The following is a 14,846-nucleotide window of genomic DNA, read 5'->3' as shown; positions in this document are numbered from 1 at the left end:
ACAAACGAAAGAAATGGAGGACAAAAAGCGTCTGGATATAGAGTTCAAATCTACGCTTATAAGGTTTTTCAAGAATTTCCTAGAAAAGATGGATAAGGCCTATGAGGATATGAAAAGAGATCAACTAGAATTAATAAGGAGTCAACAAGAAATGATAAGGGATCAACAAGAAATAAAGAATACATTGTCTGAAATAAAAAATATTCTACAGAGTCCTAAAAACAGAAGGGAAGATCGCAAGAATCAAGTCAAAGATTTGGAACATAAAGAGCCAGAAGACACTTCCTCCGCAGAAGCAAGAAGGCAAGAGAATTCAGAAAATTGAAGATAATGTAAGAAACCTCTGGGACAACTTCAAGCGAACCAACATCAGAATTATGGGGGTTCCAGAAGATGAGAGAGCAAGATATCGAAAACATACTGAAAGAAATAGTGACAGAAAACTTCCCCCACCTGGTGAAAGAATTTGACTTACAAGTCCAGGAAGCGCACAGAACTCCAAACAAAAGGAATCCAAAGAGGACCACACCGAGACACATCATTATTAAAATTCCAAGAGCAAAAGATAAAGAGAGAATATTAAAAGAAGCAAGAGCAAAGAAGGTAGTAACTTATAAAGGAGCACCTATACGATTGTCAGCTGACTTCTCAACAGAAACCATGCAGGCCAGAAGGGAATGGCAAGAAATATTCAAGGTGATGAATAGCAAGAACCTACAGCCAAAAATAAGCTACCCAGCAAAGCTATCACTCAGAATCGAAGGCCAGATAAAGAGCTTCACTAATAAAAAAAAGCTAAAGGAGTTCATCACCACCAAACCAGAATTATATGAATTGCTGAAGGGGGTTCTTTCAGAAGAGAAAGTAAACAAAGATAAAAATTATGAACAACAAATACGTAATTATCAACAAGTGAATCTAAAAACCAAGGAAATTAAAAAAATCTGATGAACAATATTAACTGTTGAATATAATAGAATCAGAGGTATGGAAGGGGAGTGAACTGACGATTCTTGGGGAAAAGGGGAGAGGGGGGCATGGGAAGAGACTGAACATAAACTGTGCACCTATGGATGAGGACAATGGGGAGAGGGGAAAGGGCAGAGGGTGGGGTGGGAACCTGGTGGAGGAGAGCAATGGTGGGGGGGGGGGAGGAACATTTGTAATAATATGAAAAATAAAAACTTATTAAAAAAAATAAAAAAAAATAACTAAGGTCTCGCCGAAACCGGTTTGGCTCAATGGATAGAGCGTCGGCTTGGGAACTGAAAGGTCCAGGTTCGATTCCGGTCAAGGGCATGTACCTTGGTTGTGGGCATATCCCCAGTAGGGGGTGTGCAAGAGGCAAATGATCGATGACTCTCTCTCATCAATGTTTCTAACTCTCTATCTCTCTCCCTTCCTCTCTGTAAAAAATCAATAAAATATATTTTAAAATATATATATATAGAAGAAGAAAAAAGCTTCATTATTAAAAAAAAAAAAAAAAAAAAGAACTAAGGTCTCAGGTGAAACTATAGAAGGATTTAGCCTTTGGTTCTTCATGGGGAGCACTGGGGGAGAATCCCAGTGGATGTCTGGGCTGGAGATCAGGGGAATGTGGCCAGGGGTGGGGAAGAATTTGGCCAATGTCCCTAGAACACCATCAAGCACTTGTGACAAGACTTCCCCATGAATTTTCAAATAAGAGAAATTTCCCAGCTGAAAACTTGTCTTGAACATGGGGTTCCCTGGTCAGAATTGGAGGGTGGGGGGCCTTGGGTTTCCCCAATGATGAAGGAAGCCAAGCTTTCTGCACACCCTAGAGCCCTTGTCCACTTACACACCCCTCTCTTCTTCCACCCACCTTGAGCATCCCTCCTGCCTGTGGACCTGGAACAGCTTTAGTATTTCTTCTCTTGCCTCATCCTTCTCGGGTGGGCTGGCCAGCCTAGGCCTCCACTCCAGGCTATAAAGTTTCAATTATAGAAGATAAATAAATCCCAACAAAAATGGCGGCAGCCACGGAGTTGGAGAGAGCAGGAGGCTAGGGTTGCCCCTGGTGATGGAGGAAGCCAAGCTTCTGCAGCCCTGGCCTGCTTTGGCGTCTGCTTAAGGCTACAAAGTTTCAATTATAGAAGATAAATAAGTCCCAGATACCAAGGCCTCTGCTTGGGTCTCACGAGGGCGTGGCTGCCCTGCAAACTACCACTGGCCCATGGCCCAGGCTGCTCCATGCCCCAGTAGGGGTGTCGAACTCAATCAGAGAAGGGGCCAAAATCTAAAATCCAGCCTAAATCGCGGGCCGAATGGTTTACTGAACAGTCATAAACTGACAATGTCATAAACTGACAGCGGAGTGCAGTGATGACAGCGCGGTGCGGGCCACATTGCAAGGCCTGGCAGGCTGGATTTGGCCCGCGGGCCTTGTGTTTGACACGTGTGCCCCAAGGGAACCCTCACCCTGATCCGGGACACCCTTCAGGGCAAACCAGCTGGCCCCCACCCATGCACCAAGCCTCTATCCTGGATTGTGAGCGGGATGTCCGACTGCCGGTCTAGGCCTGATCCCACTGGGCATCCCTAGAGGGGTCCCAGATTGGAGAGGGTGCAGGCTGGGCTGAGGAACACCCCCCAACCCGTGTACGAATTTTGTACACTGGGTCTCTAGTATTTCATAATTACCAACATGATTGTTTTTCTTTCACACTTGATTTTCTCCTTCTGAGGACCAGCAGAGGGTGCCTGCAGAGAATCAGCCAGAGACAGGCCTGAGCGAGGGCGGGGCGGGGCGGGGCCAGAGCAGGACGGGGCGGGGCAGGACGGGGCGGGGCGGGGCGGGGGAGGGGACAGGGAGAGAACAGAGCAGGACTGGGCGGGGCGGGGCGGGGCGGGGGCGGGACCAGAGCAGGACGGGGCCGGGCGGGCGGGGCCGGGCGGGCGGGGCCGGGCGGGGCCGGGCGGGCGGGGGCGGGGCCGGGCGGGCGGGGGCGGGGCCGGGCGGGCGGGGGCGGGGCCGGGCGGGCGGGGGCGGGGCCGGGCGGGCGGGGGCGGGGCCGGGCGGGCGGGGGCGGGGCCGGGCGGGCGGGGGCGGGGCCGGGCGGGCGGGGGCGGGGCCGGGCGGGCGGGGGCGGGGCCGGGCGGGCGGGGGCGGGGCCGGGCGGGCGGGCGGGGCCGGGCGGGCGGGCGGGGCCGGGCGGGGCCGGGCGGGCGGGCGGGGCCGGGCGGGCGGGCGGGGCCGGGCGGGCGGGCGGGGCCGGGCGGGGGCACGCAGCACCTACGCCTCTGAAGAAGCTCAGCATTGGAAGGGAGGCGTTGGCGGTCAGAAGGCTCCGAGCGCTGACGCAAGACCACCGGCCCCTCAGCCGAAAGCTGTCCGGGCCGGGCCAGCGCCCTGGAGCTGCGCGCGAGGCTGGCGGCCCGGGGCCCGCGGAGCCCGGCGTGCGCGCCGGCGCTGCTGCTGCTGCTGTTGCTGCGGGAGCTGGCGCGGGAGGGCGCGGCAGGTGAGGGGCACTCCCGGTCCTCCCCACCGAGCGCAGTGGGCGTGGAGGAAGCGAAGGAGACGTGGGCTGGGGCGGGGTGAGTTGGAGAGCCAACCTAGAGTCTGCGGTGGGGAAAGGGGGTCCGGAACTTATGGGCAAGCCGGTGGCCGGTGGCCCGTGGGGTGACAGGTTTGGGGGTTGCTTTAAAGCCTGGTTCAGGCCTTCTGTTTTGCCGCCTCCAACTGTGGCCCCGGACCGGGGTGAGCGGCCAGCGGGTGGGGACCGCGGGGACCGGCGGGGCAGGGACGTTGGCACCCGCCGAGGCCGCAGCTTCCTGAAGGCCCGGTTCCTCCGGAGGACCCGCTGTCGCTCGCGCTCGCTCCTCCGGGAAAGCCCTGGGCACGCTCCTTGCGCAGGTCTGAGCTGGCGCGGCCCCGCCGAGCTCGGCCGTGCCCGGTCCATCGCGGGGAGGGGTCTCCCCGGCCCCTTGGCGAGGCTCTCTCGGGCTGCCCTGGCGGAGGTGGAGGGTGAAGAGAAAGGAGCAAGTAACCTGGCTCGGAATTTCCATTCTTTCTCAGTTTAACTTTGGTGCGCAGAGCTGGCCGGGCCGCGCCCATCCCGAATTCCCCACGGCTGGCGAGGGCTGCGCAGGGCTGATTCGAGGCCGGCAAGCGTCCCCGTCGCGGCAGTCACACTAGCTGGGGTCCTATGTGCGAACATCTGTTATAAGTGCTTCACTTACAAGAAGCCAGTGCAACTTTTCAGGACATCCTCAGTTTACAATCTACAGACTTCAAATAAGGCCCACAGAGGCCACTAGGTGACAGCACTCTGCCCTGGAGTTGTTAGACCTTTTCTGAGTCTTAGAATCTAAGGCTTAGATACCGCCTCAGAATGTTCTCTTTAAAAAAAAAATTATATATATATATATATATATATATATATATATATATGATTTTTTTAAATATATTTTATTGATTTTTTTTTACAGAGAGGAAGGGAGAGGGATAGTTAGAAATATCAATGGGAGAGAAACATCATGTGCCCACAATCAAGGTACATGCCCTTGACCAGAATGGAACCTGGGACCCTGAGACCCTTCAGTCTGCAGGCCGATGCTCTATCCACTGAGCCAAACGGTTAGGGCACAGAATGTTCTTAATACATAAAAGGAAACACACAGGATTACAAAGGAATCCTGCTGCACTCCGTTGCCTTCCATCATCATGAGAGGAAAGGCTAAATGTCAGCTAGAAGTCTGTGAAAATAAGCAGGTTATATCTTCCCTCCAAATTGAGGCTCTCAAACTCAAGTTTTCAGGTTCACCTAGGGGTCTGTGGACCCCAGGGTAAGAGCCTCTTACAGCCCCTCCCTGGCGTAAAGGGGCACACGAGTGGTCCCAGTTGTGCAGGGCAGAGATGGTCATGGCTGTATGCATACAGGCCCTGTAGCCTTGTCAGGGGAAGAGTCAGGGCTGGCCCAGGGGGATGAGACCCCAAGCAAAGAGGCGAGAGTGGCAGGATAAACCCAGGTGTGTGCCATACTGTAGGAGAGAGACGGCACATGGAGGGGACAAAGCCAGAGGGTCCAGCAGGCCCCTCAGTGTTCCTGGCTGCCGGCCCTCCCTCGAGGAGGTGAGGAGTGGACGGGACAGAGGTGAGTGTGCATGCCTCCAGCACACTACAGATTCAGGTATAGCTATCTCCAGGACAAACAGGAAAACTAGGCTCCGCGAGGTTGGCAGTTAATTGGCTGCTTAGGACTTGGACCCAGAAGGCTGGCTCTGGAGTTCATGCTGCCTCAGGCAGGGCATCCTGACCAGGTGAGAAAGGCTAGACAGCAGAATTAATCAGTAGCCTTTGGGACAAGACAACTAGGGACAGAATTATTAAGATAGATAGTTACAAAGCTGGGTGCTAAGGAAAACTGGAGTTAGGACTGGGAGGAGAGAGCAGGATGAAGGGATTGCTCTGGGGTGTCTGCCTGAGCACCCTGCTGGCGTGCTGCTGGCGCTGAGCTGGGAGCAGTGCGAAGGGCAGGCGGGGCAGGGACCTCAGAGGCTGGCGTGGGCTCTGAGACATGCTCCCTTGGGACGTCACAGGCCTCCTGAGACTTCTCTGGTCTCCCACTACCCCTCCCCCACTCCTCAGATGGTTCTGCAGACCCTTCTTACTCTGCCTCCCCAGCCCTTCCCTCCATAGAAGGCTCAGCTAAGCCCAGGGATTCAGGGCCCCCTCCATGCCAACCTCTGCCACGTCCTTTCTCTGGCCCAGACCCTCCCCCAGGATTCCAGCCTTAGGATCTGCACCAGCGTGGGCTGACCCCCTCCCAGGCACTATTCCAGGCACTTGGCAATATTAACTTAGCGTACCCTCACAACCATCCTATTATCCCCCACGTTCTAAAGGGGAAACTAGGCATCGAGAGGCAATCTAGTCCTTTCTCTCCTCCCCAGACTCATCTCCCTTTTTTTGTAAGTATGTTTTTATTGATTTCAGAGAGAGAAAGGGAGGAGAGAGATAGAAACATCAATAATGAGTTGCCTTCTGCATGCTCCCTACTGAGGAAGGAGCCTGCAACCTGAGCATGTGCCCTGACTGGGAACAGAACCATGACCTCCTGGCTCATAGATCGATGCTTAACCACTGAGCCACAGCAGACAGGCTCCCAGACTCATCTCTTAAATTTACAGTCTGCCCTTGCCCTTGATTTTCCTGGTATACACCAGTCTTCCTCCAGGAATTCATACTTTGCTAGTTTTTTGCCAAGAGCAAACTTGAGAATCACCTGAAAGTCACCCAGAGGGATTGTGAACTACAGAAAGCTGGTCCCCACCCCGTTTCTAATTCATTCGGCAGGGGCCTAAGAATGTGCATTTCTAACAAGTTCCCAGGTGACACTGATTCAGCTGGGCCAGGGATAACACCTGAAGAATCCCTAGCCTAGAATGTTCTTCTCTGCTCACCTACCCCACTGCCTGGAAACTCACAGCTGGTGAGGTTTCCTTTGGGCTCAGTCTATAAGACTCCTGACCCAGCACCCTCCTGTCCCCAGATTGTTACCAGTACCTGGTACCTCCTGCACCCAACACACCTCAGCTCCCACCAGCCTTACTGAATCTGGTTTAAGTGTTCAGTTGTCCCCCTTCCTGCTAAACCTGATCTCCCTTGGGGCCATGTCTGCCTCAGGTCATCTCTGTCCCCCTCCACACACACACACACACACACACACACACACCTGGCTCAGTGCCTGGCTTATGATAGGTGCTCAGTAGATGCTTGTCCAATGCAAGGAGATCAGGGCTGGCAGAGCTGAGCAGTAATCATGCCAGCCAGGAGGTGTGGGCTGGCCACCTGGCAGCATATGAGGGTCACCTGGGAGCTTGCACACCTGCAGTGTCCAGTTCCCCTGCCCCAGAACAACTAAATCCACATCAGTGACAGGATTATCAGAGCTGCTGGGCGGTGCTGGGCAGACGAGGGGGCAGCCCAGCCATGGCCTCCCTCCTCTCTAAGTGGGAGCAGTCAGGGACTACCTTACAGGAAATGCCTGTGAAAACACCATGAATCAATACTTACAGAGCTCGGAAAGCACTCCTGGCACTGAGACCTGCGACTCACCTTGTTGGCTTTGCACCTGGGTGCTGGAGAAGTTTGGTGATTCCGAGGCCGGGCCCCACGCCCCTCTCCCTTGCCAACGGGCCTCTCTCGTTGCCATTCCATACCTTCTCTCCCAGCAGACACGAGGATGTAAAGCCTGGAGAGTCACGCTTCCCTTTTCCATTCCCCTTGCAGAGAGCCCCTGGGGACTGCCGTTGGTGGCTGATGGCCCGGCTTCCTTAGCGAAGGCCGTGATGGCAGAACTGGCCGGCCTGAAGTTGGAAAACAAGCCATGGCCTGGAGGTAAGGCCCTGCCGCCTGGAGGGGCCGGGTAGCGGAGGCCAGGAGCCCCCAACCTGCAGGAAGGCACATCCGAAGTCTGGGAGTCTGGGGGGGACTGGCTCAGGGAGGGGGGACTCTGCCAGGGTGGGGGACACCGAGGCCAGAGCCTCCCAGGGTGCCTGGGGGCAGGGACCTGGTCTCCAGAGGGCTGGCTTTTCAGGAAGCTTCCCCACCCAACTCTTTCCTTCCGAGGCCACCTCTTCCCTGCAAACAGCAGGGAGACTGGGAAATGAGTCTGGGGCATTTTCCTGCCACTGCTGTGCCTCCACTGCCTCAGTGAGCGCCCCACGCGGGAGGTTCTCACTGACAGAGGAGAGCAGGCCGGAGCTGTGACATACTCCCTCATGCCACACAGCTGGAGGGCCAGTACCTGTGGATTGTGGAGCAGAGGCAAAAAGCCTCCTGGGAGGGAGGGTGCAGGGGAGGGGCCAGGGCTCTTGCTCCCCACCACAGTCAGAGGAAGAGACTGACCCTGAGGCAGCAATGGGCATGTGGCCACTCCCTTAGGTCGTGTCACAGCAGAAGCAGGTTCCCCTAAGCAGCTGTCATGTGGCCCTCACTTCCTCCTGCTGTGGCCCCATAGTGCCTGGCACTGACCCCAGCCTGGCAGGGGTGGCCTGGTACCTCCAGAGCCAGGGAGTGGCCTGATGATTGCTCCCTCAGCTGATTTTGCCACACTCTGGGCTGGAGCCCAAGGCATGATGAACCTTCCGGGATCTGGTGAGCAAGTGAGTGTCTAGTCACAGTACAGACCTTCTTCCTGGGAAAAAGAGGGGTGCAGTCAGTGTGTGAAGCCCCACAGAGAGCAGGCTGGGCCCCCAGGGCCATCTGGCAGGTAGAGCAGATAGACAGTGGTGGGGTTTTCAGGGCAGGAGGGATGCCAGGCTCCTCACTGGGTACGTGCAGGGCAGTACCTGGGAGTCAGCTATGATAAAGAGCTTGTGGCCCTTCTTCCTGGGATGGGCACCCAATGCCAGGAGTAAGCTGTTGGTGAAGTAATCCAGGGTGGAGCAGAAGCCAAGACCAGGAACCATCACTCGCATGGTGCAGAGGGCTAGGATCAGGCCATTCTAGACGCCTGGCCAAGCCTGAGCAGTCAGCACTCAGCCCCTTCTTCATCCCTACTGTGGCCCTGAGTCACAGGACCATTTTATTTCCTGTTATTACAGCAGTCTCCAAACACCCTCTTGCCTCGGGTCCGTTGCACTGGCTTTTCCTCTTCTGGAATGCTCTCTCCCAGATTTTTGCATGACTGGCTCCATCAAGTTTTCACTCAAAAGTTCCCTTTTTGGGAAGGCCATTCCTGACCGTCCCATCTCAGACTTTAAACCCCTCACTTAACATTTTACATATTCGTACTCTTTTCCCTTTAGCGCTTACTGCTGCCCAGCCTGTCGTGCATTTTTATTCATTTTTCTTGTTTATCCAGATATGTGATGTCTGGCTTCCCCTTCACTCCAGCTAGCTAGTGACAACAGTAACATTGGGCTGGCTGCCAAACTGATTTCCTCTCCAGCACCAAGTCAATCATTTGGTGCTTTTGGAGACATGGAAGGGAGCAAGCTGAGGCAGCATTTAGATTTAAAGAGATCAACTAGCAATGTCTGCTGTGGAGGGGAGAGAACTGGTGGGGGTGAAGTCCAGGTGCCACCAGCTCCCCAGCCCAGGTTCAAGCCAAGAATGATGGTCAACCTTTATCGGTTTCTCTGGGAAATGAACAGTTCTACATAAGTTAAGCTTCTAAACAAACAACTTTTTAAAACCCACAACCTTTTTAAAAAATTATATTTCTTTATTGGTTTCAGAGAGGAAAAGAGGAGAGAGAGATAGAAACCTCAATGATGAGAGAGAATCATTGATCGGTTGCCTCCTGCACACACATATACACACCCCTTTGGGGATTGAGCCACAACCCAGGCATGTGTCCTTGGCCAGAATCCAACCTGGGACCCTTCCATCTGCAGACTGATACTCTATCCACTGATACTCTATCCACGCCGGCAAGGGCAACCACAGCCTTTTTAACTGTGAGATTAGAAACCGGATACTCACGCTTGCTTGAGATGAGTGTAAGGTATGAGTGAGTAGGCCCTGAGAGAGGAACCAAAAACAGTGGTGGAGTAAAGTCACCAGCTCAGCGCATGAACCTTGGCCTCAATATTAGATTGTTTAGACCACTCAGATGCCCTGTTTTGTAACTGAAATGGCCAGTTCTTGCTCTTGCTCAAGATAGGGAATTCTCTGGGTAGGCTCTGACCCGACCCCTGGTGCAGCCTGACACAGTGCGAGCCTGAGGCAGTGTGTGTTTCCACAGGGACGCACTCCCTCCGCTACCACTACCTGGCCCTGTCGGAGCCGGGCCCCGGCCTTCCCCAGTTCCTGGCTGTGGGCTACGTGAACGACCAGCCCTTCATACGGTATGACAGTCGTGTGGGCAGGGCCGAGCCCCAGGCCCCGTGGATAGCCCCCATGGACGCCCACTACTGGGAGATGGAGACCCAGAAGCAGAAGGCCTGGGCAGAGGTGCAGCAGGTGGAGATGTGGACAGTGATGGGCTACTACAACCAGAGTGGCGGTGCGTGATGGCCCCCTGCCCCAGCCGCCCTCCTTCCGCTAGGGAGGCTCCTGAGGCTGCTGCCCCCATAGCCAAGCAGGGGCACTAGGGCCTGCAGAATCAGCTGTGATGTCAGCAGCTGGCCCACAGACCAGACTAGGAAGCACCCACAGGAGCTGGGAGCCCACAATGTCTCCCCTTCAGCTCCCTAGGGTCCCAGGCCTCAGCAGAAAGAGCAGCCTTTCCCTGCCTCACCCATCCCAAATGTTTCAAATCGTGCCCACCCCCAGACACCATAGGGAGGGGAGGAAGGCCAGATGAACTTGAACTGGGCAGACAGCACAGGGTAGGAGACAGATCCAGAGGAGGACCTCTGATTCCGCCCAATGTCAGCAAAGGACAGGAGCATTTCTTCCACCTTCAGCCTCCTCACTCCACAGCAGCGAGCTCACACCCAGGGCCAGGGCTGCGGATGTGCCACGTGAGGCACAACTCCTTCATACTGCACCCTCCCACCTGGGCCCGGGCTCCCACAGGACACAAAGGCCCCAAAGGCCAGGTGTAAAGCACCGAGACTGGGAAGGTGAGCTCAGCCCAGAAGCAGGGCCCGCCCTCAGTAGGAGAGTGACTAGCCAGGTGCCCGGATTTCCCCCTCCTAATGGCGAGGGCATCTTATACCCATAAGAACCAAATCTTTTCCTTCTCGCTAGCACAGAAAATATCAGTGTGACTAGTTATGAACTTGAGTGTTCTTCCCACATGAAAGGCCCAACAGTCTTCTTAGCCCGAGCTGCTCATCCAAATTGCCCGGGGCCCGGCCCTGCCCCCATACTCAGGAGGCCCCTTAGCGTTAAGGAATTAAGGAAAATGGCATGGAGGGGAGTGGATGACAGAACAATGACTCAGCCCTCACCCACCGCCCAGCTAACCGTGGCTCCTGCCCACACACCCAGGCACACACAGCGCTCAGCGCATGTTCGGCTGTGAAATCCAGGAGGATGGCCGCTCCAGCAGCTTCTGGCAGTTTGGCTTTGATGGGAAGGACCACCTGTCACTGGACCTGGAGACTCTGAGCTGGGTGTCGGCCGAGCCCATGGCCGTGCGGACCAAGCGCTGGTGGGAGTCAGAGCGCTGCTATGCCGAGTATGACAAGGCCTACCTGGAAGGCCTCTGCCTCGCCTCCCTGCACAGGTACCTGGAGCTGGGCGGCCAGAGCCTCACCCGCAGAGGTAAGGCCCAGCCTGAGGCGGGCAGAGGGGCCACGCTCCCATTCTCCAGAGGGGGGGGGACTTCTGCGGGGGCCCAGGAAGATGGCCAATCACCAGAGCAGGGAGGACCCAGCTCAGGCCCTCACTCCAGGGGAGCTGGGCAGGGAGGAGTTCTGGAATCCCCTAACTCAGTCTCATTTCTTCATCTGTAGAGAATGGATTAAACTTGGGGGGCTCATAAAGTCTTTTTGGGGTTTCCTGTGGTTCTGCTCCTTGGGAAACACCCCCAGGCTCCGGGGATAGCATCCATCACTACCCCCAGGACCTGCAGGACTGCTGGGGACGCTTCGCCCCCTCCTTCCACACAGCCTGTGCTAAGCATGCTCCCCAGACTCCTGACCCTAGCTGGCAGGGCGGGAGATAGAGGGCTGAGGTGGATATTAAGGAAGGGGGTGTGAGGGTAGAGGCCACAGGCTGCTGGGGCCGGGCTCAGCACTCCATGGACATCAGCTCACCGAGTGGTGGGATGCGAATAGGCTGAGGTAATGGAGAAGACAGTCCTCCAAGGGAGGTTAGGACAAGTAACGTCAGGAGAAGGCTTGTATATGAGAGAGCATGTGGGTTAGAGCTCCAGTACTTGAGCCCAGCCTCCAGAACCACAGCTGCTCCAGGACTTGCTGCCTGGCTTGTGTCTGTTTCCTCATCAGTGTAATAGGGTGGCGGTACTCGCCATGCGTCCCTGCGGCACCATATTGCCATTAAATGAGTGGTGTTGGACTCCATTCAGCACCAGGTTCTACCTCCTTCTCCTGGTAGGTTAGGCAGGTTATCCACAGAAACAAAAACAGAACCAACAGGTTTGTAGTTATAAAGAGAAAGAGGTGTAATATAAGGAATTGACTCATGTGGTCATGGAGGCTTACAAGTTTTAAGATCTGTAGTCGACAAGCTGGAGAAGGGGGTGGGGGGACCAATGGCACCGATCTGGCCAAATGTGGACAGACTCAACCCACAGAGAGTGATGACAGGAAAGACTAGTGTCCCTGCTCAAGCAGCCAGGCAGTTCTCTCTCGCAGCCTCTGCCCCATGCAGATCTTCAAGGCACTGGATGAGGCCCACCCACACTTGGGAGGGCCATCTCTTTACTGAGTCCACAGAATCCAGTGTGATTCTCACCCAGAAGGGCCCTCAACACCCCAGAAAATTCTTACCAAATGTACGGGCATCCCGATGGCCCATTCATATTGACACACTAGAGGCCCGATGCACAAAGATTCGTGCAGGTATGGGCCTTCCTTCCCCTGGCTGCTAGCTATAGTGACAACACAAGCGTCCCACCCACTTAGCGCCTGTGTATGCAAATTAACTCGCCACCTTTGTTGGGTTATTTGCATATTCCCTTCTGATTGGCTAGTGAGCATTTTCAAAGATACTATCAATTTGCATCTTATTCTTTTATTAGTGTAGATAAAATGAACTGTGGCACCTGGATTGTGTCATTCAGAACAACTCTGAGAGGAAGAAACGATGGGTCCCCATTAGGGCCTGTGAGGCAGAGGGTTGTGGACAACCAGGCTGTCCTGCTCCAGAGCCCATACTCACAATTATGCTTGTTCTAAGGTGAGGAGAGGGACATCATTTAACAACCTCTTATTCGGCCCCTGCTGTGTGCAGGAGGTCATGGGGGAAGTATATAAATTCTAAGAAAACCCTAGGGTCTCTGTGGCATGAAGGGGGTGGTGTCAATATAGGACCCAATAGCCCTGCCGGTGTGGCTCAGTGGTTGAGCACCAAACTATGATCCAGGAGGTCCGGGTCAGGGCACATGCTTGGGTTGCAGGCTCAATCCCCAGCAGGGGGCCCTCTCGCTTCCTCTGAATAAAAATCTGTTTTAAAATATGTATGGACCCAACGGCCCCACCCAGGGCTCCTTTGGAGGTGAGGGCAGGAAGTCACATCCCTGCCATGAGAACCCCAGGACAGGGCCCCTTTGGAATGGTTGACAAAAGGTTGTCCCTGCCTCCAACAGTGGTTTAGTGCCCCCTGGAGAGAGTCCTATCCTCATCTCCCTGCCCTCCACCATGGAAGATGCTGGAGGGGCCTGGGATCAAGACAGCAGAGTTGCCTCTCACCAGCCTTCCTCCCTCTACCTCTCTGCAGAGCCACCCACGGTGCAGGTGACAAGGCACATGATCCAAGGCAGGGGAACCACGCTGAGGTGCTGGGCCCGGGGCTTCTATCCACAGGATATCTCACTGAGCTGGTGGCTGGGGGAGGAGGAGCTGGCCTTGGAGACTGAGCACGTGGAGACGCGCCCCAGCGGGGACGGCACCTACCAGACATGGGCTGCCGTGTGGGTGCAGGCCGGGGAGGAGGCTGGCTACAGCTGCCGCGTGCAGCACTCTGGCCTAAACCACACACTCACTGTGGCTTGGGGTGAGGAGCTGGGCTTTGGCTGGTGGGGACCAGGAGGGCAAGGAGGGTCCCAGAGCCGTCAGAGATAGTCCCATGGTCCTGGGGGTGCCTGCTTTTCTCCACCTGCCTCAGAACCGCCCCCTCGTCAAGCACTCGTTGCCGTGGTTACCTGCACTATCCTGCTGGTGGTTGGAGTTGTGATCTTGACCACTACAACGTGCCTTCGAGGTAGGTGGGGTAGAATCAAGGTGGGAGGCCCTCGGGCTGGTCCAGCCTCACAGGGGGATACTCTGCTCCCATCCCTTCAGCTGCAACTTTCCCTTCTGGGGAGCAGCAGCTACTACTGAGCCTGCCCCCTGCCCACAGCCGCACACCGTCCTAGGGCCCCAAGGACCCTCTAGCCAGGGGAGACTGCTGGGCCTGAGCTTGGAAGGGCCTAGACTAGAGGGGAGCGGGAGAAGGAAGGGAGACCCAGGCCCCCACTCACCTCACCTCACTTCTTGCTTTGTCTTCTCCCCACAGCCAGGAACACGGAATCCTACAAACAAGCCCCAGGTGACTGTGGGATGGGCGGGCTCTGGAGAGGAAGCCCCAGGTGCTCCCAGCATGACTGTGGGGCCTTAGAACAAAGATGGGGGCCAGGCACTAGGACTGGGGATTTCTCCTGCAGCCTAGCCTCAGCCCACTCCCTCCAAACCCTGAAGCCAGGCAGAGAGGGCGGGGTAAGGGCACTCCTGGGAGTCACCACCTGGTTTGGTGAGAACCAGGAGCAGTGGGGTCACCTTCCTCCTTCCTCCCTGCAGGTGGAGAGGGACCCCCATAATTCCCAGAGCCCAGTGGGAACAGGGGTGCTCAGCTCCTCTACTGACAGAAGTTCGCAGACCAAGAAGGTGTTCTGTGGGGCCATCGGGGCCTGGAAGCGCCTTGCACTGACTGGCAGATGTGATCTGACCACAGTGGGCCCATCCCGCCCCAAAACTGAGCCCTCCTCACCCTTGTTACAAGTGGTCTGTGCCACTAATACGGTTTTGTCATCTTCCTGAAGTCCTTTAAAAAATGTAATAATTCCTGCCCCGCTGGCATAGCTCAGTGGTTAACCTATGAACCAAGAGGTCACCAATTCAATTCCTGGTCAGGGCACACGCCTGAGTTGCCAGCTCAATCGCCAGTAGGGGGCGTGCAGGAGACAGCTGGTCAATGTTTCTATCTTCCTTCTTCTCTCTCTAAAAAATCAATAAAGACACACATATATTTTTTAATGTAATAA

General features: G+C 55.4%; 1 protein-coding gene across 1 annotated transcript; it reads left to right on the top strand.

The window, feature by feature from the left end:
- The first annotated feature begins 3,323 nt into the window (after nt 1-3,323).
- Nucleotides 3,324-14,846, top strand: LOC311623433 (BOLA class I histocompatibility antigen, alpha chain BL3-7-like). The gene is made up of 7 exons (XM_084885430.1): nt 3,324-3,482; nt 9,717-9,977; nt 10,910-11,185; nt 13,325-13,600; nt 13,712-13,807; nt 14,102-14,134; nt 14,383-14,846. The coding sequence occupies exons 2-7, from the start codon at nt 9,872-9,874 to the stop codon at nt 14,400-14,402; spliced, it is 807 nt and encodes a 268-aa protein (XP_084741556.1). The 5' UTR covers nt 3,324-3,482; nt 9,717-9,871; the 3' UTR covers nt 14,403-14,846.

The sequence above is a fragment of the Pipistrellus hanaki genome, assembly GCF_964339955.1.
Source record: "Pipistrellus hanaki genome assembly, chromosome: 5".
Classification (NCBI taxonomy): Eukaryota; Metazoa; Chordata; class Mammalia; order Chiroptera; family Vespertilionidae; genus Pipistrellus; species Pipistrellus hanaki.
This window is presented reverse-complemented; position numbering and strand designations above follow the sequence as displayed.

Coding starts and splice junctions, on each gene's coding strand:
- LOC311623433 (XM_084885430.1), top strand. CDS start 9,872: ATGGACGCCCACTACTGGGAGATGGAGACCCAGAAGCAGAAGGCCTGG. Junction 11,186..13,324: donor CCAGAGCCTCACCCGCAGAG/GTAAGGCCCAGC, acceptor ACCTCTCTGCAG/AGCCACCCACGGTGCAGGTG. Junction 14,135..14,382: donor ATCCTACAAACAAGCCCCAG/GTGACTGTGGGA, acceptor TCCTCCCTGCAG/GTGGAGAGGGACCCCCATAA.